At 45.3% G+C, this 17,163-nt stretch overlaps 1 protein-coding gene across 3 annotated transcripts in view; it reads right to left on the bottom strand.

Annotated features, from left to right (window-relative positions):
* Positions 1 to 17,163, bottom strand: part of pdzrn3b (PDZ domain containing RING finger 3b) — a 512,314-nt gene that overhangs the window by 140,298 nt on the left and 354,853 nt on the right. The window contains exon 1 of one of the 3 annotated variants that reach the window (XM_086001421.1): positions 4,576 to 4,833. The exons of the other annotated variants lie outside the window; for them this stretch is intronic. Coding sequence (XP_085857547.1) covers positions 4,576 to 4,644 — 69 coding nt within the window. The 5' untranslated portion in view covers positions 4,645 to 4,833. Of the gene's footprint in view, positions 1 to 4,575; positions 4,834 to 17,163 lie in introns of those variants that run through there. 3 annotated transcript variants of the gene reach the window in all.

Raw genomic sequence — 17,163 nt, 5'->3', positions numbered from 1 at the left:
TGTCAAAATCATGTTCTCTTTTTGCATAAACATTTGATGTCATGGACTGAATGCAAGGCTGAGATTCAATCAATGACATTACCAAAGGAATTGAAAACTATGTCAACTGAACAGTGAAGTCAACTATTCCACATTCAAATCTTTGAACATATTGGGCTGGATTTTCATTGAGGAGGCGGGACCACAACTTTCGGGGTTGCAGTCCCGCCTCCATTGAGTTCTAGCCAACCCACGTGATTTTGACTTGATTGATCTTCTTGAGCCCACCCAGTGGGCTCAGCAGGCCAACTAAGGGCCAGCCGGCAACAGATGACATCACAGATTGACATTTCATCTGTCAAGACCTTTTGACAGATGAAATATCAGCGTTTCACAGTTGTTTGAAGCTGTCAAACACTGACAATCTGTACTCCAGGTTAATTCCTTCCTCTCAGGATGATTTAGAGATCTCCCCGGAACAGAAAGCTGAATGCTGCAGATTTTGACAGATCGCGGCTATTCTGCTTTCTGTGCCGGTGAGATGAGGGACCCCCGAGACCTGAAGGAAGGAAGGCTGTAAAGGTAAGTAAAGGTTAGTAGAACTTCTTTAAACACTTTACACAGACCAAACACACTTACCTCTGCACTCATGCACCCATCACTCACCTGAACAATGGACATCTCGACCCCTCCAAGCCCTTCATCCCGACAGCCCGCCTCGCTAACTTGGCGTGGTTTGCAGCCATTGGGAATCCCACATTTCAACAATGAAAATGGGGATTTGGCTAAAAACTGCCTGTTAACTACCTGTTAACAGGCAGTTAATTGGCACTAATCCCCTTCCCGCCTCAGAGAGGCGGGTCGGGTACCCGCCTCCTTTGAAACTGGCATGGAGGCGGGTTGGGGGCGGGATGGGTTCGTGCCCCCCGATTTCAGGATTTTAACCCCCCACACGCCTCCAATCCCATCTCCCGGCCCAATGAAAATCCTGCCCATTGAGTTTTTTCCCCCACTTGTGGTCATCCGGAGTGATGTTCCTGCTGGCAGTAGCCCAATTTGCTATCTGCCCATAATGTGAAATGGCACCAATGCCAGCTATTTAATTTTCCACATTGTCTGACAACCAGAATCAGCAGGGAGCTCATTTGAAAAGTCAGGTCAGTTGTTCTAATGAGCGTCTTTCTGATTTTCCCCAATAGGTTTTTAGTGCTAGTTCCAAAGTGGTATTAATCTAACCATAGACCTTTCTTTGAGTAACATAGGTACCTCATGTAGTCTCCATTATAGTGGAGTCCTCAGCAAGAAAAAAACAAGTCATGCAGGCTGACAGATGCAAGACACACTACATGCAAGTTGCACCTAATAAAATAATTACTTAGAAAGTAGAAGATGGGATAGGTATCTTTCAGGTACATGTCTGATAACTCCACAAACACACTGTATTCATGGCCAATAGTTAGACATTTTGAGTATTTAAATTATAACAATAGCAATTCCACAGGGAGATAATAAGCAGGATAGCACAGGTTTTTTCACCAGCATTAGCATTGTTGCAATCACAATCGCTACAGGTAGGAATAAAAAGGAAAACAAAAATATATACATTTCAGAATTTTAAATTGTTGTCATTGCTAACTCAGGTTTAAGGTTTACTTGAAGGGTTATTTAACACAGTGCAACAGTTTTACACAGTAACACAGTCTATATAAAATACTGGGAAATAAAGGGAGACGTTACCTGGAGTCATATTTGTGAACATTTGTACATATGTACTTCTCATCTATGCCAGGCATTAATTCATGATGAACTTATGGATGTACAGAGGTTCATACTTAAGAAGTAACCACTAACTAGTACTTTCAAAGTCAGTGCATGCAAACAAAATGAACAAACAGATAATTCACCTGGGAGAGAATAAAGGACTCGAAATTGAGCAGTAGTTTTGTAGCAGAAATACAGAACTTTAGAATATTGAAGACCTCTGGGTAACCTTCGACATACAGACCAAGAAAGTCGCAAAAGACAAAAATTGATTACTGACAGAACACAGAAGAGAAGACTGAAGATGGAAGCTGAAAGTTGCCAGAACCCAGAAAGAAAGGAAATGGGGAAAGTGTATGAGGATAAGGATTTCAAAAGAAAATGCAAGAAATGACAAGAGGAACTGGATGGATAGTCAAACTACAGAAGCACAGCAAGCAGCAGGCAAGGGGGACGTTTTCTAGCCCTAACACAGTGTTGAGACTATACAAGATAACAAAGATTCTATCAGGCAGAGAAGGACAAAGGTTGCTCTCGATAAAAGACATCAGCAGATTTGACTTTGAATACAGAAGAATTATACGATTACTGGTGGAGGAATACTTTCAGGAAGTTCTGAATAATCTGACCCATAAGCAAAGTGAAGATTCTAGATATAACAATGATAGAACCCGAGCTAAAATTAGGGCCATTTGAACTTGAAAAAGTCAAGGAAATGATAAACAAGCAGCAGACTGGAAAAATAGTGGCAGCTGGCAAAAAAAATCAGCAGAAATTGTCAACTTGGTAGTTATAATTGTAAAAGGAACAATTAACCAATCAAACACGATTACAACAAAGGAATCTCATGGACTGGAGGAACGGTCTCATAACAAAGCTACCAAAAAGGGAGACATATCATACTGCATGGTGGGGGCAACTTTACTATTAGTCTCAAGAAAGGTATTTAACATCATGCTGCTGAATAGGATTAGCAAGAGTGCAGATAAGAGACCGTACGAAGAACAGGATTAATTTAGAAACAGAAGATTAAGTCATGATTAACTTTTTGTACTCCACAGTATCGTGGAGAAGCCTTGAACAAATGTCAGCTTCATCATTAATTTTGTTGATTTTGAAAAAGCTTTTGATTCCCTAGACAGACTTATACTTTGGCAAAATTTGACATTATTATGTGTTTCCTTAGATTATACACATCACAGAGGAGCTATATGATGGAATGGAATGTTGTGTTAAAAATAGAAGATGGTGATTTGGAATAAAACTTGGGATGTGTCAGATGTGTTAATGTACAGAAGCAAAGAGCATAGTGCGCTCAGGTAGGGACAGTAAACACTGAGATTATATGGATGATAAAGTATTATTGACAAACCAATAACATTGGGCAATGAGTTGGGACTATCAGCTCAGGCTGGCAAAACAGTTAGTGCTGTAAACAAACTGGATAACATCAGCACAAATACTAAATTATCCTTCAAAATAAAGATCATACTATATCAGACAATGGCAAAATCTTATCCACCTTACTGTTTGTCACTGAAACCTGGCCAATGACAAAGCTCCAGGGAGAAGCTTCATATTTTTACATCAAATATGAGCAAGATAGTCACTTGCGATTATCTGAGTTTGGTCAAAGAAAGAACAAAGGAACTGGCCTGCCAGTAAGTCAACTTTTGAAGCAAAAGTTCCTCAATTGACTTAATCTTGGGCTCAGGGATATTCTAGCAAGGCAATGCAGAAAGGGATCTCCAAGAAGCTGGTATCAGCTGTGAAGAGGTGCAGCAGCTAACCAAAAACAGGATGGAGTGGAAGAGACTGTGCTGCCTCCTGTGCCTTCTATACTATAGGTGTATATGGCAACTTTTAGTCTGAGTAAAAGATTAATTCAAATATGTTCATCATTAACTAAACTTGCAGCCAAAACATAAAATCTGATTTCTGAATGACTGGGACATTCAGAAGAGAACACATGTAAATTTCCATTATTAATGCATCAGCATTGTAACATTTTCAATAGGTGGGAAGCTTTTACTCAGACAATGTAAAGCAGACTTTAAACACAAGTGTCAGTCTTATTTGCCAGCCTGAGCTACAGTGCCCCCCACTGTTGCTATATAGACACTGCAGTAGATAAGGGGCAGAATAAACTTGGTCTGAACTGATGTACAAGTATCTTAAGAGCTGTAACTGTACACCAACCATTTTTCTCTCCATATTAGACCCAGGAACTGTTATAGAGTTAATCTGCTAAAGAAAATTAAGACACAAACTCGAAAACTGAACAGCACAGTGAGAGAAATAATCCAGATTTTACTATTCACCTGGCATTGCCATTTTTATCCCCGGTACATTAATAACTATTATAGGACATGCTGCTCAATTGCTTAATGCACTTGTATATGCCAAACTTCATGGACTCCACCAAAACAAAAAACTGAATCACTGACTTCCGCAATATGTTAAATCTACAAAATACACAGGCAGACATATATACTTGCACTCTACCTATACATCATCCCCTACAATGATTGTCAACATAGCTACACATCAATAAAATCCCAATTAAATGGTACCTTATTACATAATTTTAAGATTAGCAAATGCTAGCATTGCTCTAAATGCTCACAGATAAAAATGAAAAAAAGGAAGACAATAGCTACTACTGAATAATAAAGACTATAAAAATAAGGTTATGACTGTCTGAAAATCTTGCTTGCATCAACAACTGTCCATCTACTTACCAGTTTAAAGTGTGCATGAACAGGCAATGAATAGACTTTTCTAGTTTAATGTCCTACTACATATGCAAAGAAAAATCTGATAATCCATGATTACCTGGCAAACTTCATACAGCAGTTTGTACTGCTCTTCCTTTTTCTGCAGAGAACACAAGTTGCACCCCATGTTGGAAAAGTATGGATAGAAAGCCTTCCTTGTCCAGTTCTTTTTCTTAAAACGCCTCAGTTAACTGTCATTCATGTGGATGTCACTTGAAGTAACCTAGGTGAATCACTTCAGCTGAGACAAATCACACTGGTAGCAGCGACAGCCCAGGTCACAGACAGCAACTGGCCCTTCCCCTCTCTCTCTCAGTTGCTCACTCTGAAACACGCTTCCTGCTCTGCTTTAGTCAAGCTGCTGTATCGTGCTTCAGCGCACACTATATAGACTGCTGCTCATGCATATTAATCAGCCCTCATTGATTATTCATGACAAGCCATGATACAGGAGGTCATAATTGTTGACTATGATAGATGAAATTTCCCTAATTAAGAATCAACTGCTCTATTATGGCAAAACATTGTGACAAATATTAACACCTTTTATTTCTAAAGTCTAGCTTCGCCTGACTGTTAGAAAGAAATGGCAGTTTCCTCACTTGCGTTCTTTGCTGGCTTCATTATGCTTTAACTGTGTAAAATTAAGTAAAGCAATTTATCTAAAAGCAGATTTGTGGTCAGAGGTTAATTACAAGGCTGACTTGAATACTACATTATAAAAATGATATATTTCAATTTATTAGGCACATTATTATGCAATTTCAGTTTACTATAAATAATTTCTATTTATGAAATATTACACGTACTTTTTTTACCACAGCAATTCCTGCTTACAAGTTAATGTCTGCTCACTCAGACTCACCATCCTGGGGTACGGCAGGGTCCCCACACCAAGTGAATCTGTTGTTGATTCATCACAACGAGGAGACCTTCACTGGACATGTGCATGCTAGGAAATACCATTACATTTGTCTATGCACCGACTAACTCAGCAGAATTATGCTACTTAACGCAGCAGTCCTATTTAACTCTTTTGTTCAAAGCTCAATGGATTTCTCCATGACGTATACACATCAACACTAGAAAAAGGATTAAATATAAACAAACCATTACTTATCCAATTCATTCTGATGGTGTTTTATTTTTTTTAAGTGGAGCACATCCAGTCCCATCAGCTTCTGTGCCACCTTAGGGGAAACTGTGCCAGGTTGCTAGGGGTAGGGACATGGTGCTGTACCATGCAGAGGTGGTGGGGCTCCAGGACAGTCATCACCAAAAATTAAAAAATAATTTTTGGAAGGAAGAAGAAATTCCTGTTACTTTTCAACTGGGGAGGAATGCTGCTTTTACACAACATAATGGCAAACAGGAATGGAATGTAGAAAATGATTTCCCTACAGAAGTGATATTGCAGTCCTTTTCATCAGTGCCACTATCATCTCATGAGGTCCCCAAAAGATTCAGCATGGAATTAGAAAATACAGTCGTCCCCCACCTCCTGTTTTATCCCTCCTTTCATTAAGGCACTGACTCATGTGGGAGTCAGTTCCAAAGGCACCCTCCAGTACCATTCTTCATGAGCGAGCCAAGACAGTCAGTAGGCTATTCCATCTTGGGAAGCATCACATCCAAGGACAATCTGTCCTCACTTCACATTCATGCACATACACTTTCCTGCAGGGATATTAGACAGTGATCAGGGCAGGAATGCTGGCGGACTTTCCCCTCCTTAGCCTAAGGATGTTGAGGCCAGTGCTAGCACCTCTACTACCACTGTGGCTGAGACCAGTTAACCTTTTCATAATTTGTGTTTTCAATTATGTTGCACCCCAAACACTTTGGTTCATAACTGTGTATTCCTACCACTTGAATGCAACAGACACAATCTGAGCAGTTTAATTGCAATGAATAGCGACAAACTTTACATACCCACTTAAGTCAGATTAAATAAAGGGTCACTGCTTACATTAACAACTTGCATACATATATAGCGCATTTCATGTAGGAAAACGTGCCAAGGTATAAGGTGTAAATCAGATGTCAAGCCAAAGAAAAGATTAGGAAGAGTGACCAAAAGCTTGGTCAAAGAGGTAGGTTTTAAGGAGGGTCTAGAAAGGAGGGAAAGTGGGACTTAGGAAGGGAATATCCAGAGAGTGGGACATAGGCAACTGAAGGCACAGCTGTCAACTGTCGGTGAAGGGAGGGGGGCAGAGGGGATGCATAAAGTCGGAGACAGAGGACCACAGAGGTTTTTTTTTTGGGGGGGGGGGGGTGTAGGGCAGATAACATGCTTCCAAACATTTTATTGCCTGAGGAAGGAAGTAGCCAGAAAACCATGCAATTGTTGTGATATTAAATACTTTAATTTGATTCATGCCACGTGTTTGTAAAGATAAATAAAAATGTTTCCTGATCACATAGTCATGAAGACAATACTTGTTCAAGAATTGAAGGTGTCATTCATTCTCACTAAACTTTCAGAAACCAGTATCTTCTAAATTGTTTCGCTAAAAGAAACTCTCTAAAATTATTGTAGCACTGCTTAAAAATATATTCCTCCTCTCTGCGAGCATAACAAACATGCTTTGCGTAGTCTGCCTCTGCCTTTTTTTGTTAAAACACAATGATACCATTATCTGGGCTTCATGATGTACTATGTCTGTATGTCAAAGTGGAAGTGTGTCAGTTGATGAGCAGCAACATACATGCTGTTCTATTGTCAGGTCTGCATTGTAAATCCTATAACAGACTATTGCTTTGCATAAAAGGAGGCGGGTGTTGAGGATGCTCATTAGTACTCACTCAGGGGACCTAATAATCTGATTTCTTCCCTTTAATTTTACGTAATTACCTGGACTTAAGCCAAACCAAAAGGATACAGAGAAAAGAATGTCGTTTCCCCGTCAGCATTCCTCATTGATTGTCGAACAAAGATATTTATTTAGCAAAACGCCACACAGTAGAAACGTAGGAAGACTGCTCAAGATTAGGGTGTCATAATATACTCATAATCCTTGAGTTACAGGGAGTCACGAAAGTTTCGAGTTTCCATCCTGTAAACCCACGTCACTGCTGACGGAAGCACTTGCTACTAATAAATGTAACCAACAGAAATACCAATTAACAACCACAACTAATTAGTACAGCACTTGCACAGATTTTTCAGCCTTTTACGTCACATAATAGAAACACCATCTATGGAAAACACCCGCTGTAATTTCCTTTGGACCAGCCAGAATGTTTGGTCAACCATCTAACACAATTACTGGCGACTCTTTCAGAAATATCTGTATTGTACTCACAGTCACTGGAATTTGCATGTTATTTTCGCATCAGATACCAATGCTTTCTAGTCAGTGACAACAAAAATACGTGTGAACCAACTATTTGCCACCATTTGACGTAATGTAGCAAAAGACAATATACTTCCTAAGTATTTCTCAGATTAGTTTAAAATTATGCATTAAGCGTCATTGCAAATCATTCAAGGGCTTTTAATGGCAGGCACATTTTCATCATGAATTTATAAGTTTAAAATAATGAAGCAAAGAATATTTTTGCAAGTATCTTGTCATTAAGATCCATTAGTAAAATTGATAGGTTATATACTGCATGAAAACGTGCTTGTTCATTTTTCATTAATATAGCATAATTTAAATATTGACATTTCAAATTTAATTAAGAGGTACTGAATCATTGACTGTCAAGATTAGGCTTGCCTTATGTAACATCCTCCAAAGTAGTTATTCATTTATTGTCATCATCAAATAAAAGTGTGGACATTGCATCTAAGCCTGTTTGTGCCAATTAAGGAACATTACGGGTAATTTTCAACTTTGCCACCTGGGCAGTAACCTGGGGAGCGGATTGCCTGCCCGTTGTAGTACCCATTGGTTTCAATGGGATGATATTTGGGTAGGCAAACCATTCTTCCAGGTTACTGCCCAGGCAGTGAAAGTTGAAAATGACTCTCCTAAGTGGTCTTACAAGCAAAAAGCCTTGATGGGGCATAAATAAAGTGAGGCAGGATATCTGGTTGCCACCATCTTCTGCCATTGAACCTGTCTCAAATCCCAGGGATAGAGATATTTCAATACTCAGAGCAGGGGCTTGTGCCAGTTCTGGAACAGATACCTATCCTGATAGAGGCAGAGTTTGGAGCAGCAAGATGCCGCTCTGAAAAGGGGCACCCAAGGTTTGAATCACTCCAAAGGGAAGGCAAGATATAAAATCCTACAAAATTTTCCCCTAGTACCACAGGGATTGACTATTGCGCTCTTCTTCAGTCTTCAGGAAACCCAGATCGGAACCCATGCCATCTCTCATAATGCATAGGATCCACTGGGCCTTTTAGGAGCAATCTGGGTGCAGTTACCAGGATGGCCTGGAAATGCCCCAATCATGTAACCAAAGCTGGCTGCTGACATAATGGGAGCAGGGCTGAGAAGATCGCCCCAACCTCCCCACCACGCGCCACCCGCCCCCGACTATCTCAATGTAGTGCGGAAGTTGTAAGGGTGGCAACCTAGCGGTTCATGGCACTGCCCCAAATTGCAGCCTTCCGCTTCATTTGGGATTATGCTGTTCTCCCGCCACCCCAGAATTCCATACCTTATATTTTATTCTGAAAAGTAAAGTTGAACAAAAAAGTAGACACAAGTAAACAAATGAGCAAGACTGACAGTTAACATTCCTGTATTTTTCTTCCATTTCTTTCTCTGCTCTCATGTTAACTTGTATTTACGAAAGTTAGCCTATATAAAATTGTTTCTTATGTACTGTACTGTTACATTCTAGTTAAAGGTCAATCAGGACAAATTTGTGTAGTTTTGCTCATGGTGAGTTAAATACAACAATATGGTTCATTACTCTCAGTCATACTTGTGAGTTCATTTTATGAATGAAGGGAACAATTTCAAAAGGTTCACCAGAACACTGTCAGAAGTGATTAATGCTGCGCAGTTTTCATCCCCACATCGCAGACACAGGCGTTGGTTACCACAAAGTATAGCAGGCGCTTGAGGAGAGGGAGTCCTTGGAACACTGAGACTGTGGAAGTGCATCACTCACAGAACAAACTCCTCCAGGGAACAGATCACCCAAAACAGCAGCAGCTGTCCAGACCTCACAGAGCTGCAGTGTATTGCGAGGCTCAGGTTCAGCAGGAAGCTGGCCCTTTTGTGTGCCATTTTGTTTATGATATTCTGCAAAGGAGAGTCAATCATTTGCACTGCACAACCAGTGGCAGTGAAGGCTGCCAATCCCCTAAACTTTCATGCCATAACGTCCTTCCAGACACCCGCAGTGGATGTCACAGGAATCAGCCACTTTGCCAACCACTGCTGCAGAAAGGACACAATTGAAGGCTTGTGTTGTCCTGCAACCATTTACATACTCCTCAGTAAGGATTACAAGCAGCGGCAAGAGAAGCAGTTATAGTTTAACCACATTGCTTTTTTTCACCAAGGCACTAGGCATTATTGACTGTATACTCGCAGCCATTTGTGAGCCTACCAAAAATCCTTTGGCATCTGTAAATAGGCAAGGACATTATTCCATCAGCATGCAAATTGTATGCACCCACTGCCAGGAAATTACACCAGTCAATTCCCACTTGCCAGGGAGTATGTACAATGCTTTAATTCTGAAGTAATCACATTTTACACAGCACTTGAAAGAAAAGGTGGAAAGCCAGCATCTCAAATACAGGCTACACGGTGCAGCCATGGCCGTTGACAACCCTGCACAACACCCATAGCCCAGCGAGGATCAGATACAAAAGTGCGCATTCTTGAACCAGGCTCCTCATATAGCAAATAACAACAGAAAATGCTGGAAAAACTCAGCAGGCCAGGCAACATCCGTGGAGAGAAATTAGAGTCAACGTTTCAGGTCAAAACCCTTTATCAAGACTAAAGAGGCACAGGGAATGAAATAGATTAAGAGGCCAGGCTGGGAGAGAACAAAAGAGAAGAGACATTAAGAGGTATTCAAAACGAGACGAGATGGTGATAGGACTAGTGGAGACAAAAGACGGCTCGAGATTAGGTGTGAAGTGTACTGGCAGAATGGGAGACAGCTAACATGTGGGAGAGAGAGAAAAAGGAAAGGGGGGGGAAAGGCCAAAACAAAGGTGTGGATAAAAAATATAAGTAAAAATAATAGGGGCCGAGGTTATGATCTGAAATTGTTGAACTCGATATTGAGTCCAGAAGGCTGTAAAGTGCCTAATCGGAAGATGAGGTGCTGTTTCTCGAGTTTACGTTGAGCTTCTGTGGAACAATGCAAGAGGCCAAGGACGGTGAGGCCCGAGTGGGAATGGAGCGGTGAATTAAAATGACAGGCGACCGGAAGCTCGGGGTCACCCTTACGGACTGAACGGAGGTGTTCCGCAAAGCGGTCACCCAATCTGCGTTTGGTCTCCCCAATGTAGAGGAGACCGCATCGTGAGCAGCGAATACAGTATACCAGATTGCAAGAAGTACAAGTAAATCGCTGTTTCACCTGGAAGGGGTGTTTGGGGCCTTGGACAGTGGGAAGGGGGAGGTATAAGGGCAGGTGTTACATCTCCTGCGCTTGCACAGGAAGGTGCCAGGCGAAGGGGAAGGGGTGCTGGGGGTGATGGAGGAGTGGACTAGGGTGACTTGGAGGGAGCGGTCCCTACGGAATGCTGAAAGGGGAGGGGAAGATGCGTTTGGTGGTGGGATCACTTTGGAGGTGGCGGAAATGGCGGAGGATGATCTGTTGAATGTGGAGGCTGGTGGGGTGAAAGGTGAGGACAAGGGGAACCCTATCGTGGTTCCGGGAGGGAGGGGCAGATAGAACGGACATGGTCGAGGGCCGTGTCAACCACGGTAGAGGGGAATCCTCGGTTGAGGAAAAAGGAAGACATGTCGGAAGCACTGGTGTGGAAGGTGGCATCGTCGGAGCAGATGCGGCGGAGACGGAGAAACTGGGAGAATGGAATAGAGTCCTTACAGGAGGCGGGGTGGGAGGAAGTGTAGTCCAGGTAGCTGTGGGAGTCAGTGGGCTTGTAGTGAATATTGGTCAACAACCTATCCCCAGAGATGGAGACAGAGAAGTCGAGGAAGGGAAGGGAAGAGTCAGAGATTGACCATGTGAAGGTGAGGGAAGGGTGGAAATTGGAGGCAAAGTGAATGAAATTGTCTAGTTCAGGGAAGCAAAACATTTGGGGTGCTACAGCAATATTTCAGATGCTTGGACTGGTCATGGGGGCGGGGGTGGGGGTGTGACGTGGGGATCTTACAATATTCCCCAATGAGGGTACAGGAAATTGTAACGGTATAATGCATGCTGCAGAATACTGCATGACAATGGGCCTCATCATGAACCTGAATGAGGTGTAGCAGTAAGGCATGGAAGTACAAAAGGAACTGAAAAGGAAAAATAGAGCTAACACTGGCAAAGACTTGGGCCCCGAATTTCCCGATCGCGCGGGAAATTTTTGGGTTCCCCGAATGTCAGGTTCCGACCCGAATATAAATGGGTCAGCCTGCTGCACGCAATTTTCCCTCAAGTGGCCAATTAAGTTCCAGCATGTGGGCACCCTTGCTAACTGTCCATTTCCAGTCAGAAAGCCTCACAGTATGATGTCATCATTCGTGGTGCTTTTAAAGTGTCCAGCAAGCTTTTCAACCTCTGCCGGTTTCCCATCCAGTCTATCAGAATGGCAGAGAAGCCTGCACCAGCTGCTGCCAGCGGCAGAGGCCGCGCTGCCGCAAAATTCGACGAAACATCATTGCAGACATTGGTAGATGGGGTTAGGGCCCGTAGGGAGGTCCTCTTCCCTATCTCAGGGAGGAAGAGGCCTCCCAAAGAGACCAGGGCTGCCTGGATGCAGGTGGCTAAAGAGGTGAACTCTGTGGGAGTGACCCATCGTATGAGGATGCAGTGCAGGAAGTGCGTCCATGACCTACACCGCATAGGAAAAGTAAGTATGAAGTTCCCATCACCCTCAGTCTGCTCCCCATTGCCTTTCCCCAACAGCACTCAGCTTCAGCTATCACCTCCTCCACATCCAACTTCACAGTCATATCCATGCACCCTTACCCATTCTCTCTCTATCTATGCTCACATTCACATAACTCTTCCACCATGCAGCCCTCACACTGCCTCTCACTCTGATGCTTGTAACGCAACTGCCAGCACACAGGGAGGGCCCTTGGTCTTGCAGCCGCACACCATCTTTGTCTCCTTCTAAGTATCTTTGCTATGCAATCTCCACACTCACTCCTTCATTCTCACTCAAACTCCACTTGTCTCCCTCATTGCAGGAAAAGAGAGCTCAAAATAGGAGAGAACGAGCGAAGACTGGAGGAGGACCACCTTCACTCGCCCACCTGACCCCCTGGGAGGAAGCAGTGATGGAGATTGCTGGGGCTGATGTGCCTGCGGAAGCTGGGGCAGGAGAGACAGGAGCAAGCCCGCAAGCTGGTGACAGAAAAGTTTCCCATCTCTCTCATTGACATAGCATGAGTTGCTGATATAATTCTGAAGCCACATCATTTGGACTTATGAGCATCTGCCAAATCCAATGTGCAAGTAGCCTTGGCATGACATCTCTAACTCTTTCCTTTACTCCCCCACAGGACCATCCAGAGCGCCCGCCGCCACTGCCCAGGAGGAAGAGGCTTTGCAGCCAGACTCCTCAGAGGAAGCTCCAGCCTCTGAGGGCGCATTATCAGCAGAAGTAAGCGCACCCAGCACCAGCGCAGACACTCACACCTCGGGGGGACCTTCGGGACATAGAGTAGAGTTGTCACCTGGTGTATCATAGCTCACAAGTGAGCATCAGCAGATTGTGGAGACAGGGACAGCAGTGGAGAGTCCTCGTCGGAGGGCGCAGGGCTCTGCCAGCTCAGCTCAGCTGCATGTCGACCCTATGCCTCTGGGTCCATCCGCAAGAGAGGAGGTGATGGATCTCCATGCACAGATGCAGGAGTCTCTAGCAGGTTTTGTCTCCAGGGTCGCTGCGAGTGTGGAGCGAATGGAGGAGTCCATGGCGAGCATGAGCAGAGCCTTATTGGAGTCATTGGCGCGTCAAAGCATCACCACAGAAAGGATGGCTACCTCCGTGGCAATGCTGGCTGCAGCCGAGGAGAGGAGGGCTGCAGCCGAGGGGAGGACGGCTGCAGCCATGGAGGAGTTTAGTCGCCGGGGTATCGGAAACATGGTGAGTGCTCTGAATAGAATGACATCTCTTGAGGAGCGATGGGCATTTATTGAGCACCGAGTCCAGATCTTCATGAAAGTCCCTCTGATTAGGACTTCCAGTACAGAGACGGGTCCCCATGGCCCCCCTGATGTGCAGCAAGGTGCTCTCCAGCCACTTGCAGGGGCTGAGGGGGAGCTGACCCATGAGAGGGAGGTTGTTGGCACACCTCAAGGAAGTGGGGGCTCCCCTCCACACGCTCGCACATCCATGCCACTTCAGAGCCCTCAGTCAGAGCCCCGCCGGAGTCCACACCCCAGTGAGATAGGAGTCTCAAGCCCTGCACAGCCGCAGGAGCAGCAGACTGCTGGCGAGCCCTCACAGGCTCGCCACCCCAGAGGACACCCGCCAAAGGCGTCGAGACAGGCGCAGCAGGAAAGTGAGCAAGGGGCCTCCACATCTGCTGAAGCCACAGGGGTAGCACTACGTAGGAGCACACGTAAGAGAAAAATGAAGCACCACTAATCACAAGGGTCGTCACTTGGGTGAAAAGTCTTGTAAATATTTTTAATGCCGTCACTTTCTTGGACATAAAAAATCTGGTGGCAGCTGCAGCAGTTATGGCGTCTGTCATTTGGCGAATGGGGATATCACATTGAGGCCTTAGGATAACTTACAGATGTAAGCAAGCTGGTCAAATAGGTAGAAATGCGCAGGCATGGGCCACTGTCCATGGTCAGTTAAGAAGCAGTGAGGCTGCAGTGTTTGATGTACCAGGCTAGGCAAATCTGCCTTGCATTTCGCCCAGCAATGTTCTCGCGCACTGGTGCCGCTGGTTGGCGGCCCACTGCAGGATGCTCGTTCCCCTCCTCCTCCTCCTCAGCATCATCCTCAGGATCATCCTCATACGAGAAGGCTCTGTGAGGAGCCTCTCGGTCCTGCGGAATCGGCAAGCCACGACGCTGTGCCATGTTGTGAAGCACACAGCATACCACAACGATTTTGGAGACCCTGGCTGATGAGTACTGCAGGGCTCCCCCTGATCTATCGAGACATCTGAAGCGCATCTTCAGCAATCTGATGGCTTGCTCGATAATGCATCTGGTGGAAATGTGGCTGGAGTTGTAGTGCTCCTCAGCTTCGCTGGCTGGTCTCCTCAACGGCATCATTAGCCAAGTCCTCAGGGGATAGCCCTTGTCTCCAAGTAGCCATCCCTGAAGTTCATTTGGCAGACTGAATAGCGGAGGCACAGTAGACTGGCGCAGTATGAAGGAGTCATGGCAGCTGCCAGGGTACTTGGCACAAACATGCAAAATCACCTTCTTGTGGTCACACACCAACTGAACGTTAAGGGAGAGGAAGCCCTTGCGGTTGACAAAAACTCCTGGATTGCGGTGGGGTGCCCTAAGGGCCACATGTGTGCAGTCAATGACGCCCTGCACCCTTGGAAAGTCTGCCAGCTGAGCTAATCCAATCGCTCGCGCCCTCACACTTGCACGATCCCTGGTGAAATGGATGTGATTGTGCGCGAGGGCAAAGAGGGCATCAGTGACCTGTTTGATGCAAGTGTGTGCGGCTGCCTGGGAGATGCCGCTCATGTCTGCTGCTGATCCCTGGAAGGAGCCTGAGGAATAAAAGTTGAGTGCGGTGGTGACTTTGATGGCCATTGGTAAGGTGTGTCGACCTGGTGCTCTGGGCTCCAGGTCTTGTTGCAGCATTGCACAGATGTCAGTCACTACCTCTCGCGAAAGTCGCAGTCGCCTCTGGCACTGCTGCTCAGTCATGTTGAGGTAGCTCACCCTGTGTCTGTCTTACAGTGCTTGGAGTCGGGAGCGGAGGGACCAGTGAGCCGAGGCCTGGGCGAGTATAAAACCTCACTCTCGCGGGCTTTCTTACAGTGCTTGGAGTCGGGAGCGGAGGGACCAGTGAGCCGAGGCCCGGGAGAGTATAAAACCTCACTTTCGCGGGCTTTCTTACAGTGTGACGTCACCAGAATAGCAGGTAAGTGATTGGGTGGTAAGTATTTCTCTCTTTTTAAAATTAAACTCGGTGGTTTATAGTTTGTTTGTAAACCAGAGCCCTTAAATATATCATTTAGCTGTAAGGTAACTTCAATTCTGCGGTTTATATTTACTAGGGTCTCTCTGGTGTCGCGGGGACTTCTGCCATACAAGCGCCCTAGAGTATATCTTTAATTGGTGGTATTGAATTAATTTTAATTAATTAAAGGGTAAGTCATGTCAGGACAGCCCAGCCCCGTGTTATGCTCCACCTGCGCTATGTGGGAAATCAGGGATGCTGCCGGTGTCCCTGACGACCATGTGTGCCGGAAATGTATCCAGCTGCAGCTACTAGTAGAGTGCATTGAGGCGCTGGAGCTGCGGATGGATGAGTTTTGGAGCATTCACGATGCTGAGAGGGTCATGGATACCACGTTTAGTGAGTTGGTCACACCGCAGGTAAGGGCTGCACAGGCAGAAGGGAAATGGGTGACCATCAGGCGGAGCAGTAGAAGCAGGCAGGTAGTGCAGGGGACCCCTGTGGCCATCCCCCTCTCAAACAGGTATACCGATTTGGATACTGTTGAGGGGGATGACTTACCAGGGGAAGGCAGCAGCAGCCAACTTCCTGGCACCAGGGGTGCTTCTGCTGCTCAGGAAGAGAGGAAAAAGAGTGGGAGAGCAATAGTGGTAGGGGATTCTATCGTAAGGGGAACAGATAGGCGTTTCTGTGGCCGTAGACGTGACTCCAGGATGGTTTGTTGCCTCCCTGGTGCCAGGGTCAAGGATGTCACTGAACGGCTGCAGGGCATTCTGAAGGGGGAGGGTGAACAGTCAGAGGTCGTGGTTCACATTGGGACCAACAACATGGGTAGGAAGAGGGATGAGGTCCTGCAGCAAGAATTTAGGGAGCTAGGTAGCAGATTAAAGAGCAGGACCTCAAAGGTTGTAATCTCTGGATTATTCCCGGTGCCACGTGCTAGTGAGTATAGGAATAGGAGGATAGAGCAGATGAATGCGTGGCTAAAGAGTTGGTGCAGGAGGGAGGGCTTTAGTTTCCTGGATCACTGGGTCTGCTTCTGGAGAAGGTGGGACTTGTACAAGTCGGACGGGTTGCACCTGAACCAGAACGGGACAAATATCCTTGCGGGGAGGTTTGCTAGCCCTGTTGGGGGGGGGTTTAAACTAACTTGGCAGGGGGATGGGATACAGAGTGGAGCTGTAATAGGGGGTGATGTACAGCCAAATATAGAGGAAAAAACAAGTCAGCTTGGAAGGCAGAGCAAATATGTAACGGCACAAGGGAGTAGGGCAAGGCTGGATGGCATTTATTTTAATGCAAGGAGTCTTGCGAATAAGGTGGATGAACTGAAGGTGTTGATGAACACATGGGAGTATGATATTGTTGCCATCACAGAGACATGGTTGAGGGAGGGGCAAGACTGGCAGCTCAATATTCCGGGGTATAGAA

This window comes from Somniosus microcephalus, chromosome 11 (assembly GCF_052327205.1).
Source record: "Somniosus microcephalus isolate GS21.2 chromosome 11, FLI_Smic_1.0, whole genome shotgun sequence".
Classification (NCBI taxonomy): Eukaryota; Metazoa; Chordata; class Chondrichthyes; order Squaliformes; family Somniosidae; genus Somniosus; species Somniosus microcephalus.
Note: the sequence above shows the minus strand (reverse complement) of the source record. Positions and strands in the feature narration are given on the sequence as shown.